Source organism: Schistocerca americana, chromosome 10 (genome assembly GCF_021461395.2).
Source record: "Schistocerca americana isolate TAMUIC-IGC-003095 chromosome 10, iqSchAmer2.1, whole genome shotgun sequence".
Taxonomy (NCBI): domain Eukaryota; kingdom Metazoa; phylum Arthropoda; class Insecta; order Orthoptera; family Acrididae; genus Schistocerca; species Schistocerca americana.
The window spans coordinates 198,933,007-198,952,788 of NC_060128.1; the positions used below are offsets into that span (position 1 = coordinate 198,933,007).

At 39.5% G+C, this 19,782-nt stretch overlaps 1 protein-coding gene across 2 annotated transcripts in view; it reads left to right on the top strand.

The window, feature by feature from the left end:
* LOC124552618 (tetraspanin-31) overlaps positions 1–3,707 on the top strand; it is a 58,860-nt gene extending 55,153 nt beyond the window's left edge. For both annotated transcript variants that reach the window (XM_047126945.1, XM_047126944.1), the window contains one exon: positions 1,806–3,707. Coding sequence is in view for 1 of the 2 variants with exons in the window: in XM_047126944.1 (XP_046982900.1) it covers positions 1,806–1,907 (102 nt within the window). In the remaining variant the exon portion in view is untranslated. The remainder of the gene's footprint in view (positions 1–1,805) is intronic.
* The last annotated feature ends 16,075 nt before the right edge of the window (positions 3,708–19,782 follow it).

A 19,782-nucleotide genomic window follows, 5' to 3' on the forward strand; every position in this document is an offset into this window, starting at 1 on the left:
ATAGGCAGGCTACTAGATTTGTTAGCGGTAGGTCCGAACAAAATGTAAGTGTCAGAGAGATGCTTCGGGAACTTAAATGGAAGTCCCTGACAGAAAGGCGATGCTCTTTTCGAGGAACACTATTGAGAAAATTTAGAGAACTGGAATTTGATGCTGACCGCATATAGTCAGTTGTTTTTCCCTCACTCTATTTGCAACTGGAACAAGAAAGGAAATGGCCAGTAGTGCTACAGGGTACCTTCAGCCGTGCACTGTAGGGTGGCTTGCAGAGTATCTGTTCAAAAATTCCAGAACTTAGCCCACAAAAATTTTCTACCGTTACCTTTTACTTATTGTGCACGGTCTTCTTCAAAATACTCTCCATCACAATTGATACACCGCTCCCAATGCTGTTTCTACTTCTGGAAGCAATCTCGGTATGCCTCTTGCTCAGTCTCGGTATGCCTCTTGCCCGATTGCGTGAAGCGCTGTCTGCAAATTTTCTTTTATCTCATCTATCGTTGCAAATCATCCTTTCAACGGGATTTTTTACTTTGGAAATAAAAAAAAGTCTATCGTTGCAAATCATCCTTTCAACGGGATTTTTTACTTTGGAAATAAAAAAAAGTAGTCCGCAGGGACCAAGTCTGTAGAGTACTGAAGATGAGGCAGCACAGTGATTTTTTGTTTTGTGCAGAGATGAATGTGTGGGTGTGTTATTGTGACGCGAGAGCCGTGAATTCTCTCACCACATTTCAGGCTGTTTCCTTCTCTCACTTTCTCGCAAGCGTCGCAACAGGTCCCAATAGTACCGTCAATTAACAGTTTGTCCCTGTGGCAAGAATTCGTGATGAACTACTCCTTCAAAGTAAAAAAAAAAAAAAAAAAAAAAAAAAAAAAAAACTATCAACACGGCTTTGGCATTTGGCCTGACGAACTTTTATTGGCCCCGGAGAATCTTTCCCGACCCATTGTGAAGATTGAACCTTGGTCTCAACATCATAACCTTAGACCCACATATCATTGCCAGTTATAATTTTCTTAAGGAGCACCTCATTCTCATTTGCACGATCCAACAGCCCTTCACAGATTGTGAAGCGAATGTCTTCCAGCTCTTGACTCGTGAGCCACGGGATGAATGTGGCGGCAATACGATGCATTCTAAGATGCTGTGTCAAGATTTCACGATATGATCCAACAGAAATGTTCCTTTCTTCTGCATTCTCTCGGACAGTCAGTCTTCGATTGGCGCACGCAATTTTGTTGACATTCCTGACACCGACGGTGTCAGTAGACATTGAAGGGTGTCCCAAATGAGGGTCGTGTTTAACATCCGATCGACAATTTTTTAAATGGCATGAACCGTTCGTAACGTAAAGTACAGGTTAAGCACTAATTACTGTAGGCGTCCTGCATCATTTGGTGTGTCTCTTATAAAGTCTCGAGATGTAATTAGTTTTGGAAAACATTATTCAAGTTTTACTGTCTCAATAAATGTTTGTTTTTAAGTGTAAAGACCTGTCACTTTAAAGTCACATGTGAAGGCGTACAGACATTGACTTTTCTTCAGTTTATTCATAAGCGCATCAGCAATGAGAATGTGGGAGAGGGGATGACACATGATCCTATGGAATACCAGATAATGGCTTGCAGAGTATTCATGTTTATAAAAAGGTTCTAAAAACTGAAAACATATTTAACTTTGAACATATTAAAAGAAATAATGTAAAGAACTACTGTCATGGAATCTGTGTCCTTAACATTTACTAGTATTGTTATAAATACATATTTTCTCTCTAACAGGCAGTTTCAAATTCTGTTTTCAGATAATTGCAGCCGTCGTCGCTTACCGATACCGCAACCAGATGAATCTGAAAGACAAAGCAAGTGCCATTAATGTACCTAGGTATAACAGCTATTTGTATTAAAATGAGACGGGAACTAGTCAACTGTGTACCTCCTGTGCACTAGTGTAAACAAATTTTCTTACAGCGAGAGAAAAACACCATTGTAACAAATTTTTCTTACATTATTGTAATGCGAGTCAAGATTTTGTCTAAAGATGTGTACTTTATGATGACTTGAAATTTGCTCTTGCTGTATTGTAAAACCATGTTTTTACACAGGGTGTTTCATTTTATTGCATTTACTTAAAAAGATTTATCATGTTAAAGTAATTTTGGAAGCATTTTAGGAGATCTCTTTTTGTTTTGTTTATTAGTTTTAAGTCTTAAATATTCCAGTGATATTTAGATACTAATAACAAATATTTGTAACTGTTTTACCAAGTGTGGATATGTTCTTTTGACTGGAAGAATGTTGTATCAGATATTTCACAGAGTTTTTATATAATACAACTCTCGTTTACATTCCTAGAAAAAGTGTCTCGTATTAAAGGTAGGTGGAGTAAATTGAAACACGAGATGCATTTTATGGTTAGAAATCCGGATATAAGGATTTAAATGTTAACTGTGGAAAATTGTATGTGTGTCACAATGTCTGTAAGTGGATAAGCTCAGAGACCGACAGTTCCAGAATAAGACTATAATTCTTCCTCAATACCCCGCTTAGTTTGGCATTAGTCGCATACTATATAAATACCAATTGACCCAGGTGAATCTTTGCCACCAAAGAGTGGCCCGTATTGAAAGGTGATGTGTCATGTATATCGATTAGTCCTTAGTATACAAATAACACAGTTTTATCAACAGTGTGGTATTAATAAATGCGAGAGTAGTGTTGACTGTCTTCTTAACAGTCATCACATACCTGTGATGTAGCCTTACTTAAAATATATTGACAGTAGAACAGTGATTAATTCATGTGTATTTCATTATTATGCCTAATTCAGTGCAAAGAAAAAAAATGAATTCTGAGATAGGTTCTGCAATATATGTACCTTTTATAACTTATTTTAAAAAAGAATAATCAATTTGCTGGTATACCAGTTTTTTAGCGAAATCATCCTTATTCTGACATTTTATGTTATGTCTCTGCTTGCAAAACATCAGGGAATGCATTAATTTTCCTACTAGATTTTGAATTGTTCGTTGAGACTGTCGTAGGAGTGTTGAAGATAACATTACTTGTAATAGAAATGTGAAATAATGTGTGTTAAACTGTTATAACGTGTATTTTCCATTTGTGCTTAGATGTGTCTGATGGCAGAGTTGAGACATTATGGTTCGTTCCTTCACTCTAATGCCATCCTACATCGTAATATGCTTAATGTTGTTCTCTCTCTCTTCCTTTGTCTGTCCAGTACAGTGGACTGACAAAGACACAGGAAGGAACAGTATTTAATACTGGAATCTCATGGTGCAATCATAATTTTAAAGCTGCCTATCTGCAAACACTCATTTGGATTGGGCCAGCTTTGAGGCTAAATCACCAAAATATTGTGTATAATGTAACTGCTTGCATATGTCTGAGCTTCTAATCTCTTGTAGTCATTTCTTTTGTGGTTGTGCTGAAATACGTAAGTGTAATTTATAACCTACAACACTACTTTCTGCCTGAATGAGTAGTTTCAGGCATTGCAGTAATTGTGTGGTAGTGTTGTTACCACTGGATAAATCCCATTAGCTCTTCTGTTATTTAAACAAAAATCTTATTAGCATATTTTTGTATAATTTAAATCATTTCAAACCTAAAAGAAATCTTCAATATTTTATATGAACAGCTTAATGTTTAAGGGCTATTAATAAAGCATAGACAAATCAACAAAATTGGTCTGTCCCTGTGTAAAACCTACTCCTACAATGTTTTATTTCACAGCACAGTTAACACTATCAAAAAAGAAAAAATTAATACTCAAAAGAAACAAAACAGTCAAACAATAGAATGTCCAGGTTGGAATAACAACATACCAATATTATTGTATTACCCTTTCCACAGGTAAAAAGAATCATATTTTGCAACCAGTAATGAAACATTAAGAGTTCATAAATGTCAACTCTAACATATCTTATATGTATCAAGTATAATTAAATATGTCGTACTTGCGACAACAGGTGTTTTAGAAGTTGAATACTTAATTTAGTAAAAGATAATTTAACATTTTGATGATATAATGATAGGATTTACATGGTTGAAAAGAAAATACATAACAAATTTTAACTAGCTGTATTATAATACAATAGAGACTAATTTGTGAAATTCTGGGAAACAATTGCACTTTCTACACACGAATACTGTCTGTCCTTAACAATTTGGTATTTCATATCTTTACCTTTTGTTTGTAACCTGAGGCCAACGCCATACTGCACAAATTTGGATAGACTTACCTGGAACTGGTTTTGTACCGCTCTGATGCTTCTTGCTTTGTAGTAATAGCTGATGGCCAGCCACCTTTTGTCATGTCCTCTCCACATTTGTGGAGTATCTCTTCTATTCTGGATTTGAATTCTGGTAGATTATTTTGTTTATCACAGAAAATTTTGAAATTCACAGTCCCACCAATGTAGCAACTGAGAATTTACAGATCTACCAAATGGAAAGACAGTGTACAGCAATTTTTCCTCCATTTGATGGATACCCTGTAATAGGAGGTAAGTGAATTAAGAAAATAATCCACTCCTCACATAAATTTATCGTGTAATGAGGCTATAGGAGGACACGGTACCCATAAGTGTCTTTTTGTTGTATCCCATATTCGTGCAGATGCAGATATGCTGGCAGGCTTCAACGCTTAGTCTCACTTTTCAAAAGCATCTGTTCCCAATTTTTTCAGGTTAGCGTAAGTTGAAAATTTGCAACCTAAATGACAGTTTGGTCTAAATGTTCCTAATAAATGAACCACCTGCAATACAACTAGAAAATTCACCGATGAAAGCCAGTTATCAAAAACGACTTGTGTTCAGATCTGGAACAATGTTCTGACTTGCACCTGTATCTGCAACTGAAATTATTTTGCCCTTTTAAATCTCAAAATTATGTACCTTACCTCTTGTATCATATAAAACAAATATTTTATAGCCCCTTTTATTTGTATTATTGGGCAAATATTGTTTGTGCCAATTGCAGTTTCTTAGGGACCATCTACTCATCTACACTGATTATCTGAGATTGAGGAACTGCCTGAAACTTCTGCAACAATAAATCAGTTAATGGGCATATTCTGAACAACCTGTGTCTATGTGGTTCATCAGGATTTGGCATTTTGTGGTTTTCACTGACACGTATCATTTTGTGGCCGTCATTGACTTGTATCCTGAAGCGTGGCATCAGTAACATGACTTAAGTCAACTCGCCCTTGCATGGTACAGAAGAGTCTGAGAGATGATAAACTGACTGTGCCAAGAAACTGCTAAAGTTTATTGTCTGTCAGTTATAATGGCTTGTTTGCATTCTTTTGAACAGAAAATAAATTACTCTGTTCATCAGCCATGTACTTTAACAATGAGACATTAAGAAATTCACAAAAATCTATTGGAGCCTACAAAACATCTGCTTGTGGAAATGAGCTGTTTCAAGGAGGAACCATTTTCTTTGTCAGCCTGCATAGTCTGATCTTTCTATTGTACTGCTTGTGCTGTCTATGCTTGGAGCAGCTGCGTGATATCGAAAAACATTTCCAGAATCTGTCTCACTGCCCGCAAGAGTCCTCATAATATTCGGTAACCTTCAAAGTACTAATAGTAGTTTATTGGTTTGACATCATACTTGTAAAACAAAGTGATATATATATATATATATATAGTTACAATAGAGGGAAACATTCCACGTAGGAAATATATATCTAAAAACAAAGATGATGTGACTTACCAAATGATAGTGCTGGCAGGTCGACAGACACACAAACAAACACAAACATACACACAAAATTCAAGCTTTCGCAACAAACTGTTGCCTCATCAGGAAAGAGGGAAGGAGAGGGAAAGACGAAAGGAAGTGGGTTTTAAGGGAGAGGGTAAGGAGTCATTCCAATCCCGGGAGCGGAAAGACTTACCTTAGGGGGAAAAAAGGACGGGTATACACTCGCGCACACACACACACATATCCATCCACACATATACAGACACAAGCAGACATATTTAAAGACAAAGAGTTTGGGCAGAGATGTCAGTCGAGGCAGAAGTGCAGAGGCAAAGATGTTGTTGAATGACAGGTGAGGTATGAGTGGCGGCAACTTGAAATTAGCGGAGATTGAGGCCTGGTGGATAACGGGAAGAGAGGATATATTGAAGAGCAAGTTCCCATCTCCGGAGTTCGGATAGGTTGGTGTTAGTGGGAAGTATCCAGATAACCCGGACGGCGTAACACTGTGCCAAGATGTGCTGGCCGTGCACCAAGGCATGTTTAGCCACAGGGTGATCCTCATTATGTTTGTTGGTAATGAGGATCACCCTGTGGCTAAACATGCCTTGGTGCACGGCCAGCACATCTTGGCACAGTGTTACGCCGTCCGGGTTATCTGGATACTTCCCACTAACACCAACCTATCCGAACTCCGGAGATGGGAACTTGCTCTTCAATATATCCTCTCTTCCCGTTATCCACCAGGCCTCAATCTCCGCTAATTTAAAGTTGCCGCCACTCATACCTCACCTGTCATTCAACAACATCTTTGCCTCTGCACTTCTGCCTCGACTGACATCTCTGCCCAAACTCTTTGTCTTTAAATATGTCTGCTTGTGTCTGTATATGTGTGGATGGATATGTGTGTGTGTGTGCGAGTGTATACCCGTCCTTTTTTCCCCCTAAGGTAAGTCTTTCCGCTCCCGGGATTGGAATGACTCCTTACCCTCTCCCTTAAAACCCACTTCCTTTCGTCTTTCCCTCTCCTTCCCTCTTTCCTGATGAGGCAACAGTTTGTTGCGAAAGCTAGAATTTTGTGTGTATGTTTGTGTTTGTTTGTGTGTCTGTCGACCTGCCAGCACTTTCATTTGGTAAGTCACATCATCTTTGTTTTTTTTTATATATATATATATATATATATATATATATAATAGAGGGAAACATTCCACGTGGGAAAAATATATCTAAAAAGAAAGATGATGAAACTTACCAAACAAAAGCGCTGGCAGGTCGATAGACACACAAACAAACACAAACATACACACAAAATTCTAGCTTTCGCAACCAATGGTTGCCTCGTCAGGAAAGAGGGAAGGAGAAGGAAAGACAAAAGGATATGGGTTTTAAGGGAGAGGGTAAGGAGTCATTCCAATCCCGGGAGCGGAAAGACTTACCTTAGGGGGAAAAAAGGACAGGTATACACTCGCACACACACACACACACACACACACACACACACACACACATATCCATCCACACATACACAGACACAAGCAGACATTTTCAATGTCTGCTTGTGTCTGTGTATGTGTGGATGGATATGTGTGTGTGTGTGTGCGAGTGTATACCTGTCCTTTTTTCCCCCTAAGGTAAGTCTTTCCGCTCCCGGGATTGGAATGACTCCTTACCCTCTCCCTTAAAACCCATATCCTTTTGTCTTTCCTTCTCCTTCCCTCTTTCCTGACGAGGCAACCATTGGTTGCGAAAGCTAGAATTTTGTGTGTATGTTTGTGTTTGTTTGTGTGTCTATCGACCTGCCAGCGCTTTTGTTTGGTAAGTTTCATCATCTTTCTTTTTATATATATATATATATATATATATATATATATATATATATAGAGAGAGAGAGAGAGAGAGAGAGAGAGAGAGAGAGAGAGAGAGAGAATCCAATGTTTTATAACACACTAAATATCATAATAAACTTTAGGTTGAGTAATAAGCAGTTACAGTGTGCTGGTGGCCTACATAAAGGTTGAGAAAAGACAGTTTTTTGTTTGTTATCCAAAATATGTACACATGACTTACCCAGTTAATGCATCAATGCCTTCAATTCTTCTGTACTCACCGCTGTGGTCTATTGTATTCAGTTTCTGAGCGACTATTGCGTGTTCATGCATCTAGGAATAACGGAACACCTCCTGCAGGTTTTGTAACAACTAGTAACGGATTATAGACACTAACACTATTTTCAATTTGTTATCAATCACCTTTTTTATTTCTTCTCTCACTGCAGTTCAAAGATTCAAAGGTATAGGATACGGTTGGCAAAAGAAACGCTTATCGTCCTTTATCTTATACCTACGTATGTATTCCTTAATTATTCCCATTTGATCTGAAAACACATTTATATCGTGATAAAATATTTAGTAATTGAATTTTCTGTTTTTATGACAGTATGTCTCATTCGTGCGCTTTTGATTTAACATTTCCAGATAACTACTCTTTCGCTTGTTCTCATTCTTCTACTGCACTTATATCAAGAAGCTATTAAATGCATATGCTTTGTTAAATATTGTCTTTAAGTTCTAGTGATATGTACTGGAAAAGTATACTAGAGACCATATTATCCCTTTCTCCTGTGACACTTTCTCCTGTTGAAATCCAATAGTGTCTTGTTATTAAATAGCCACTCTCTACTCAACAGTACATCTAAGTTTAAATTATGTTCTACTTGCAATATTTGCTAAAAGGTCAACATTTTAATTGTGACTGGTAGTCACGGTTTCTTGTTTAAATTGTTTTCATTTATTACTGGTAATTTGAACAACAAATGTTCTGGCTATAGAACTCTGATACTTTTTCCTTATTACTGGTAGCTGTACCTGTGAGATAATGATGTTTCACTGCCATAGTCTAAATGATTGTTGATTTTCATCCTAAAATCGTTGCTATTCACCATATAGTGGAGGTGTTGAGTCGCAGACAGGCACAACAAAACACTACTGAACAAGTAGGCTTTCAGCCCCCACATTCATGTAAAAGCAGCTCACACACAACTGAGCACTGTTTCTGGCTGGCTGCCAAGGCCAGAGACAGAGGTCATATGTGTTTTTCAGAAGAAGGCCTCCTGGCCGTAAACTTAAATGTTTAGGAGTCTTTTTTGTTGTACCTGTCTGCAACTCAACAAATCCTGAATATGATGAGTAGCAATCTATCCTTTTCATAAGACATACTTTAGAATTAAATGTCTTGAGTTTTGTTTCCTTAATTTATAGTATCTGGTTTCACTTTTCCATTGAAACCATGGCGAATAACAGCTTCCATTATTATTATTATTATTATTATTATTATTATTATTATTATTGGGTAGTAGTATTCATATTATCTGATTGAGAGTATTCTCTTGGGTAAGTCCCCTCTGGCTTTGTATAATGTGTCAAATCCCTCGATACATGTTAATCTGTTGTTTTCGTCCATCCATCCATCCTTGATACTATATTCCCATTTTTACTTGTTATGGGCGGCAGTCTTTTATTAAATGAATTTCTTCAATAGGATCATCTAAATATTTAGATCTTGTTAACTGTCATTTGATATACTTCTTACTACTACCACAACTATTGTTATAATATCTAGGCCCCAATGGCTCCAGTGCTAACTTCTCGAGTACCTGCTTGTTTTCCAAACCATGTTCTTCCATTAATTCTGTAGGGTACACACAGTCTTCATTATGCTTCTCCTTATTAAATTGATCTTTCATTTTAGCTGACTCGAACTGAAATTCCGCTTTCGTCCTATCTATGTCAGTTGACGAATGAGCCACACTGACAGATGATTCAATCTTTTCTTGAAACTTCTGTTCTGTTCGATCCCTGATGATGTGAGAGTGGAGCCTGAGATTGTAGTTTCGTTCTAAAACATTTAACCTTAGTGCAGTGTCTGAAATTTGCGTACTTCATAAATTTCTGTTCTGTAAGTTTTTGTTTTTTGAAATCCTTAATAATCTCTCAAAATTGTTCATTTACTTCATTTCTCATTAAGTCACACTTTTTAATAACCAGCGTGACTCACCTGATAAAGTGAAAATGGTATATTGTAGCTTGGATATTTTTATTATTTATTTGTGGGAATCACGTAATGTGTTCATCTAATTGCGGATTTTCTACTTGTAATCCAGCTTTTAAGCAACTGTCTGAGCATTTGTCTCACCCAGCACTTTCTCAACTCTTAACACCTTATATTCACATTCAAATCAACAGTAGCTTCAACACTTCTTTCATTTTCCTGGTTATCACTGGCATATAATAAGAACACTTGAATAACACTACTTCAAATTTCAACTGACACAAACATATTCTAAAAAATTCTATTAACTCCAAATTATCTTCACTCAACCCCCCCCCCCCCCCCCCCCATGAGAAGAAAATACAGCTGCTCAAACCTATTTGGGCAGTATGCTGCATCATAATGATCAACGAATCACACTGCACGCAACCCAGTGAAATGAGCAGCTAACATATGCTCTGCTACTTGTGGCATAGTTATGGACCAGATGTCTCGGACATAAATCTCCTTAATTGTGGAGTTAGGAATTTCTTCTGCAACGTGTATGATGGGGTGCTCAAACATAATGCATACAAATTTTTTATTCTGTTCTCTATATCGATTGAGGTACTACACATTACGCATATTACTCGGTTGACTTTCCTGACGCAACCCACTGCCTATAGAAGGCTCTGAATTGTAGCATGTAACGTAGTGTAACGGTGTCAGTGTATTAGAAAGGGCGTGCTGTAATCAAGTTTCTAACTGCAGAGAATGTGCCTCCAATTGAAATCCATACCAAAATGGATCCTGTGTACGGTGGTGAGTGTATCGGCATCAGTAATGTGTGACGTTGGGTTGTTTGTGCTCGTAATGGAGGAAATGGTGGTGTTAACCTCAACAAGTGTGGCAGTGCTCAGAGCGTTTGCAAAACTTAAAGATCACTTTAAAGGACTTCACTCTTATAGTGATGAAATGGTGCTAGCTGGAATGAGGTTGTGACTCCGCCAATGAAGCCTACAGTGTCAGTATCGACAAACTAGTCATTCATTGGGAATAATGTGTTAGTCACCAGGGTGACTCTTCTTTAAAAAGCTTTGAGTGCTTTCACATAAAATATTCAGAGGCATTACTTTTCAGCACACCCTTGTATCTTGTCTGTAATTGAATTAGTATACACTGACTATTATTTCTTCTTAAATTTCTGTGTGTGTTGTGCTTACAACTAATTGTGCACTTTGTTTAAGTATTCGGCTGTCAGTGACAACAATGACAATTTCTAGTACGCCTTCAATTAAAAATTGCAAATCTTTAATAATCCTGTTTGCTGGTTATTTTTGTTCACCAAGTTAATTCACATCCAGCACGTATTTGTTCTAGGTACTTTCACTAGTTCACAGAATGTAACGATTTCACTCAATATAGAAGATTAATTCCCTCATGAGACACAATTCTTGATATTAGTTGACCACATTTTTATTTCTTCGTGACTCTAAATACTAAAAAGCTCAGCCTTCTTTTCTATTTTCTGCAGTAGTTGCTGGAAGTACAGTATTTAGTATAATATGCAATTTCATAAATAAATACAACACTGAAGAATTTTAGTGCTACAAATCGATGGAGGTTCACTTCCTTCATTTCACCTGTTGCGTGCAGTCATGAAGGTCTAAAGATGTGTGTCTTACACAAACAGCATTTTCAAATTCTCTTGTTTGCCTGTGAAACCAGTTTATTACATACACTCCTGGAAATGGAAAAAAGAACACATTGACACCGGTGTGTCAGACCCACCATACTTGCTCCGGACACTGCGAGAGGGCTGAACAAGCAATGATCACACACACGGCACAGCGGACACACCAGGAACCGCGGTGTTGGCCGTCGAATGGCGCTAGCTGCGCAGCATTTGTGCACCGCCGCCGTCAGTGTCAGCCAGTTTGCCGTGGCATACGGAGCTCCATCGCAGTCTTTAACACTGGTAGCATGCCGCGACAGCGTGGACGTGAACCGTATGTGCAGTTGACGGACATTGAGCGAGGGCGTATAGTGGGCATGCGGGAGGCTGGGTGGACGTACCGCCGAATTGCTCAACACGTGGGGCGTGAGGTCTCCACAGTACATCGATGTTGTCGCCAGTGGTCGGCGGAAGGTGCACGTGCCCGTCGACCTGGGACCGGACCGCAGCGACGCACGGATGCACGCCAAGACCGTAGGATCCTACGCAGTGCCGTAGGGGACCGCACCGCCACTTCCCAGCAAATTAGGGACACTGTTGCTCCTGGGGTATCGGCGAGGACCATTCGCAACCGTCTCCATGAAGCTGGGCTACGGTCCCACACACCGTTAGGCCGTCTTCCGCTCACGCCCCAACATCGTGCAGCCCGCCTCCAGTGGTGTCGCGACAGGCGTGAATGGAGGGACGAATGGAGACGTGTTGTCTTCAGCGATGAGAGTCGCTTCTGCCTTGGTGCCAATGATGGTCGTATGCGTGTTTGGCGCCGTGCAGGTGAGCGCCACAATCAGGACTGCATACGACCGAGGCACACAGGGCCAACACCCGGCATCATGGTGTGGGGAGCGATCTCCTACACTGGCCGTACACCACTGGTGATCGTCGAGGGGACACTGAATAGTGCACGGTACATTCAAACCGTCATCGAACCCATCGTTCTACCATTCCTAGACCGGCAAGGGAACTTGCTGTTCCAACAGGACAAAGCACGTCCGCATGTATCCCGTGCCACCCAACATGCTCTAGAAGGTGTAAGTCAACTACCCTGGCCAGCAAGATCTCCGGATCTGTCCCCCATTGAGCATGTTTGGGACTGGATGAAGCGTCGTCTCACGCGGTCTGCACGTCCAGCACGAACGCTGGTCCAACTGAGGCGCCAGGTGGAAATGGCATGGCAAGCCATTCCACAGGACTACATCCAGCATCTCTACGATCGTCTCCATGGGAGAATAGCAGCCTGCATTGCTGCGAAAGGTGGATATACACTGTACTAGTGCCGACATTGTGCATGCTCTGTTGCCTGTGTCTATGTGCCTGTGGTTCTGGCAGTGTGATCATGTGATGTATCTGACCCCAGGAATGTGTCAATAAAGTTTCCCCTTCCTGGGACAATGATTTCACGGTGTTCTTATTTCAATTTCCAGGAGTGTATAAATGTTGCTCAAGTCACATCATAGATACTATACAACAAAAAATAATTTTCAGAACTGAGCTTCTGTCTCTATACTGCGCTCATTCACTTAGAGCAGAAGCCAGACTGTTTCGAGTACAGTTAAGTATGATAATAGGGATGCATTTTATTCTCTGTGTTACACATACATCGACTGAATGATATTTATTTATTTATTTATTTATTTATATTTATTCACTTGTCATTAGCCAACATTTGTTGAAATAGACAGTTTTGACATTACATTTGATAGTGAATCTAAAATTGGGAAACTATGTACATTCAGATTACATTACATGAGCATAAAGAGATATTATCTACATTATAATTCCTTAACATCATAGTTACTCTCTACTACATTCCAATTCCTTTACATCATAGTTACGTCTTTCAGTGATGGTGGTAACTTGTTCTATAATTTTAATCCTGTTTGTTTAAAGCTACTTTGGACCTTAGACAGCCTTATAAAGTCTACATCAAGATAGTTTTTATATCTGGTATCATGTGAATGAACATTTGTTCTGGAAGGTAAGGTATGTATTTTTTTTTTTTTTTTTTTTTTTTTTTTTTTTTTATGGAAAGAAGACACGTTTTTATATACAGAGAAGATAATGTTAAGATGTTAAGTTCCTTAAAGTGCTTTCAACATGATTCTTGGCTTTTAATACCTGTAATTGCTCTAATTGCTTTCTTCTGCCACATGAACACTGTCTGAGCACCAGTGAGCTGTCCCATAATTTTATTCCGTACTGTAAGTGAGATTCAAAGAAGGCATAATAATAAGATATAAGTTGTTTTCTGCTAACTAATGTTTTTAGTTTCCTTAACAAAAAGACTACTCTAGATAGTCTGGTACATAACAGTTCCGTGTGGGTGTTCTGTGTTAATTTTGGGTCCAGGTGTATTCCTAGAAGTCTTACAGAGTCACACTCATTTAATTTTTCCTGTAGATTGTGCAAGAAGAAATACATAGTTTCAGTCTTGCTACTGTTGAATATCAGCTTGTTACTGTGGAGCCATATGGCAGACTTTTCAAGCATTACTTTTGTTTGTTTCTTCACTTCCTCCAATTTGTTACCTGAGGTAATCAGGGTTGTGTCGTCAGCATATATTATTGACTTGTGAAGCATGAAAGTAGGCAAGTCATTCATGTATACCAGGAAGAGAAAAGGTCCAAGCACTGAGCCTTGTGGCATGCCTCTTACAACTGGTAGGGCATTTGATTGCTGCCTATTTACTATAACTACCTGAGTCGTGTTTGTCAGGTTTGATCTGATTAGTCCCAGTTCGTTATTTTTGACACCATAGCACTATAGTTTATTTATTAGTATTTCATGGGATACAGGATAATACGGGACAACAGCTTTACCGGCCCCTGAGGTTGCTTTTCTATAATGTATAATACGAGGTAGGGCTTCTCAGCCCGCAGTGTTTAAACTGCAATTTTATGTGGAATTAATTTGAAAATTTTAACTTAAACAATAACATTTATTTTCCCCATTATTTAAATGTTGTTTAAATACTACTCACTGATTTTGCCACACTAAATAAAGCCAGCAGTATTTTACATTTTATCACAGAAAACCACATACTTTTTTGCTTTTTATTTTTAAATAGTACACACAAATGAACTGTTAGCAAGTAAATTTTGGTTTGACTTGCACATAAAAATTGCATTCAATAGGTACAAAAAGAGACTCCAAAATTGACATTTAGTGCTCGCTCTCTACATTTTTCCTTATCAGCACTCAGAACACATTTTATCTTAACTAACACTTTAAAGTGTGCCATTGGTAAAACAGAAAGGTCCCCATCACAATTGTCATGAAATTCTTCCTCCGAAGGATCCTTCACTAGCAGAACCATGATTACTGTTATAAAATCATCGGCTTACTTTTTCATCTATTTCTTGATCTACATTACTGACATCTTCCTCCATCCACTGAAAATCAGTTTCATCAAACTTACGATTGTTGAAACTGTGAACATATTTTGAACTATACTGAAGAAACATATATGTAGTTCATGAGGTGTAGTCTAGGAGATCCCAACATGTCTAAACAACATACAAAGAAATGTCATCCCATATTTGATCAAATCTAGGGCCTCGCTTGTCTTCCGTTCACCGCAATGTGACATGGTTCCACATGGAGCGCTAGCATCGCTGCAGCGTTCTGTCGTCTGTAGTGTTTTTATAAACATTTCCAGTAAATACAATTGGTGTGTGCCGACAACTACAAAATTAATAGAGATGTATGAAGCTGATGAGGCGCTTTACAACGTGAGGCACCCTGAATACAAAGATAGATTAAGAAGATTGGAGACCTAACCTGACCTAACATAACCCTCTCCTGTAGCAAGGAATCGGAGTGTTACAGTGAGCCTGTCTTCTGCAGATATAGCAGTTCTTACGTGAATATTGTGCTTTGTGATATGAGGATACACTTCACTGAGCACATACAGAAATGTATGCTCATCCATTCTTAAGTAATTGATGTACGACTTGACGTCCTCCACTATATGCTCACAGAACAGGTTTTGTTGAATGCTTTATCGTGTCATCGTAAAACCCACGGCTTCACCCAGATACGTTTCCTTTTTTTCCCCCCACTTCTCTTCCGCATGTGCACACAGTACAATTGTGGTACATGCAACTGCTGTTGACAAGTTGTTATTGTCGGCCATCTTGAACTTTGACGAAAAATATGATGACAGTGTAATATACGCCTTCTAGCGCTACGTCAAAGATCTTTGTCAAATATATTTGACGGAATATGTGATCACATCTTTGATCAAATTTTTGACAAAGAAATTTGATAGTGTAATACCGCCCTAAACAATCGTTGAGTGTGCAAGCTCCCATTTGACAATGTGCGCCATTGTATTCCCCGCACCGGCAGTCTTAAGTGGCAACAGCCGGCCGCTGACTGTCTTTTTATGGTGCCGGCTCATGTCCAAGTTCAATGCCCTCCAGTGGTCACTACTGGAATGTGGATGGCCAATATTTTACCGGCCGTCCAAAATCGGTGTGTGTGCAACTAACCATACGCCACGTCATGGCAGACAGATACAGGGCGGCAATACAAATGGGGAAAGCCTGTCCCATATTTACTACAAAAACAAAAGAAAAACTGCCTCGGTTGATTGCGTCCTGCAATTCCTAATACTACCTGGCCACAGTAATTTGACAGTTCGCATGGCAGCTGCTGAGAACAGCCTTGTGCCTACACTAAAGTTGTCGAGGGGAGACTAGTGGTAAGGTGAGGGCAGCGTCTGCTGCTTGCAACACTAGCACCATTACCTGCGCCTGGACACACAAATGAGTATCTTTCAATTAGGGCCGGTTTTCTTTGCTTGTGCCAGCACAAGTGCAATCATCAAGTTATTGTGGTCAAATAATACAAATTAATATTTCTGTGTATGTGGATTGTATAAATGATCTCATAAAATAACGTCACTAGTGCGAACAAACTTATAGTAGTTGAGTAATCATAATATATTACAATATATCATCCATAATTTAAATTGATAAATAGCTGCTTCGGAAGCTTCGCAAAGAAATTTTGTTTTTTTTGTTATATCCTGCTTAAATTAATTTCTTGAACTTATGTTAGGGATTATTCGATGTCTGAAGTCGGAACAATAGATTCTGCTAATTATGTATGAGAAACAAAACACCCAATGTAATCTTTTTTAGTTTCGTTATTGGATAAAAAGTTGTTAGAATGAGTGATGCGAGCATGAGACTTAGTGGAGCTGAGTATTAAAAGGCCAAAATGCAAAAAACAGTTTAGTGTTGAAAGACCTGCAACTTCAATAACATGCAATGACACAACACAATCTGGAAAAGATGAAACGGATTAGACCTCTGCAGCTCAACAACAACAGTCATCCGTTGAATACCCTACTTTTGAAAAAAGGGACATTTTGTTTTGGAGAAAAAGGCAGTTGAGGAATCACAATTGAAGATGTGTCTCAGATGGTACGTAATAACCAGGTGCAAACATCAGCAAATCTGAACGAAGATCCAGCTTTATGGGAAAGAAACCGACGATACCTTGAGGGGGATTATTGCTAGGAATGGCTTTAATCAAAACAAGTCTTGTGAAAAAAAAAATGCTGATCAGTGTCATTCCTTGCCAGTGACTACCTTCCAAAGAAAAATGAAAACTAATAAGTGAGTAACTGAATTTGGCTGGTTTATTCTAAAAGTAAAAGATCCACATATTGTGGGCCCTGTTTGGCATTCGGTCCATTGGAGAAGAAGACTAAGTCTCAGAACGAAGGATTTAATGACTGGAAAAATCTAGAAAACCAAGTAGCTCAGCATGAAAACTCTGCATGTCGCACGTCTAATATCCTTAGTTTGAAAGTAAGAAGTGAGATTTATGTCCAGCTTGGCAATTTACTGCATGTCTAGATTGACAAAGAAATTACTTATTGGAGAAATGTTCTGAAGAGGGTTGATGCCGTAGAGAAGCAACTGTGGGGAGGGGAGGGGGGGGGGGGGGGGGGAGAATAAAACAGTAGTGAAACATGTGAAATTAGTGATGCTGAAAGAAGGGAAAAAAGAAGGTATATTGCAACAGTGCAGTAAAGACTCGACTGTATCTTCCACTACAAACAGGTAACTCAATAGTTCTACTGAGACCGATTTAAGCGGTGTTTCTCCATTGTCTGACTACTGTGTAGTGTATAATGTTCTTAAATGAAGCTCTGACTCCAATCAAATCTTGTTTGTCAATTTATCTTTCCTGTTGTAAGACTATGGTGTTGAGTAAGCTGCCAGCACCTCCTTATGGTAATTTAACTGCATTTGTGCACACACAAAATGTTATTTCAGTGCATGTAGCAGTTTTAGAGATATGTTGTGACAAACACGAACATTTTCCACACGTGATTATTTCTTGGATTTCAATAATTAAACATACCACTGGCTCTAATTTAAATTAAGAAAAATATGTAAAATAAGGAAAAGGCACTCACCTGTAGCAGGTCAGCGCCTGGGGAACAAAACCACAGAAAATTGCAATCTTATAGCTTTTAGCTACTAGTTTTTTTTTTTTTTTCTAGCAGTAATACACACATTCACAAACTCAGACACCCACCCAAACACACACTTCTGTGGCCACAGCAAGACTAATTGTCGATACCAATTATTGAAAACATTTGCCCGAGCCGGTGGAGGTGTGGAGTCGGTAGCAGGAAAGAGGCCAGTCTTCGGACAGACGGTTCTGCGGCCACCAAGATGAAAAAAATATAGAGGGTACAGCAAAACAATATTTAAGGAGGGGGGAGGGGGGAGGAGAGAAAGGTGAAGATGAAAAGGGAAAGGGAGGGGGGAGAGAAAGGAGAGCGAGTGAAAAGTGGGAGAGAGGAAGGGGGAAGAGGGGATGGAGTGGTGCCTCATCATATGCAGTGAAAAGCAGGAGTTGTCAAAAGACACCGATAACCTTGCCAGAGCCGTTACTGACAGACAATATCCTAGCCAGCTTATCTATAAACAAATCACCTGTTAACCAACCTCCACTGACTACTCAGTATCAGCCTGGCCCTGAGAAGCTCAACCACACCCTCCACCGGGGCTCCGATTACCTCCGTTGTGCCGAAATGAGGGATACCCTATCCGAACTCCTGCCCACATCGCCAAAAATACTGTTCTGCTACCTACCTGACCTGCAGAATATCCTCGTCTGTGCCTATTACAGTCCTACTCCCAATCCCACACCCTTCTGTTCGGCCTGGGTGCAAAACCTGTCCCATACACCACCCACCATCTCCTACTACAGTCCAGTCACAGGCATTTCCTACCCAATAAAAGTTTGGGTCGCGTGTGAATGCTGCTACATTATATATCAATTACAGACAGCATTCTACGTGAGCACGATAAATAACTGACTGTCAACTCGCACAAACGGCCACTGCCGAACAGTGGCCGACACCGAAACACGACTGTCGAGTTGACAGACGTGCTGCACACCGTAAGGCAAATGGCTTCGACAGCTGCTTCACTGTCTGAGCCATTCGGATTCTCTCTCTACCAGCATAAGTGTGTGTTAACTACGAAGGAGGGAATCATCCCTCCTACACATCCTGCGTTCTTGCAATGCCCCTGGCCTAAATCTCCACTAACGTGTGAATGAAAGGAACTGATGTAGTGGTACTGAAGGCTGATAAAGGTAATGCAACCGTTTTGTTACCTCAGGGTGGGTATGATGGTAAGATGTATGATCTAAGTGACTCTACCAATAGGAGGGTTGATTACAACCCTAAAGGATTTGTGCACTGTGAACCTTCTGCACTATTAAATTCCTCCTCCTTACCTCAGATCATCAAGTGGTTAAGACCTCGTGGCTGTGTACCACCAATACTGCACGGCCTTTCAAAAATTCATAAGGATGTTCGTGGAGTCCGTGATTCCTGGTCCGTTCATTGCCACTGCCTACCATCGTGATATTAAGTCTGGAGACGGTCAGGAACTGGGCGAAACCTGTAACCCCGAGAATAAAGGTTTCTTGTGGTCGAGACTGTTTATGTTCACTTCAAAGTACTAAGAAAAACTGCTGTTCTCTACAAGAGATGATCTCAAAAATTACACGAGGAAAGTGTTCCATACGTCCAATAATGCGTAACATTGGAGCACCTACCTATGGTTTAGCCAAACATCTTGGTTTGTTGCTGAGACTGTTGGTGGGAAAATGGCCTCCTTTTCATGGAGGATTTCAAGGGGAGAGCACTTGAATCAGCTGACCTTAAACCAATTATATTTTGGAGGTATGTGGACAACGCTTTCGTAGTGTGTCCTCACGGAATAGATAAATTGACGTATTTTCTTCAC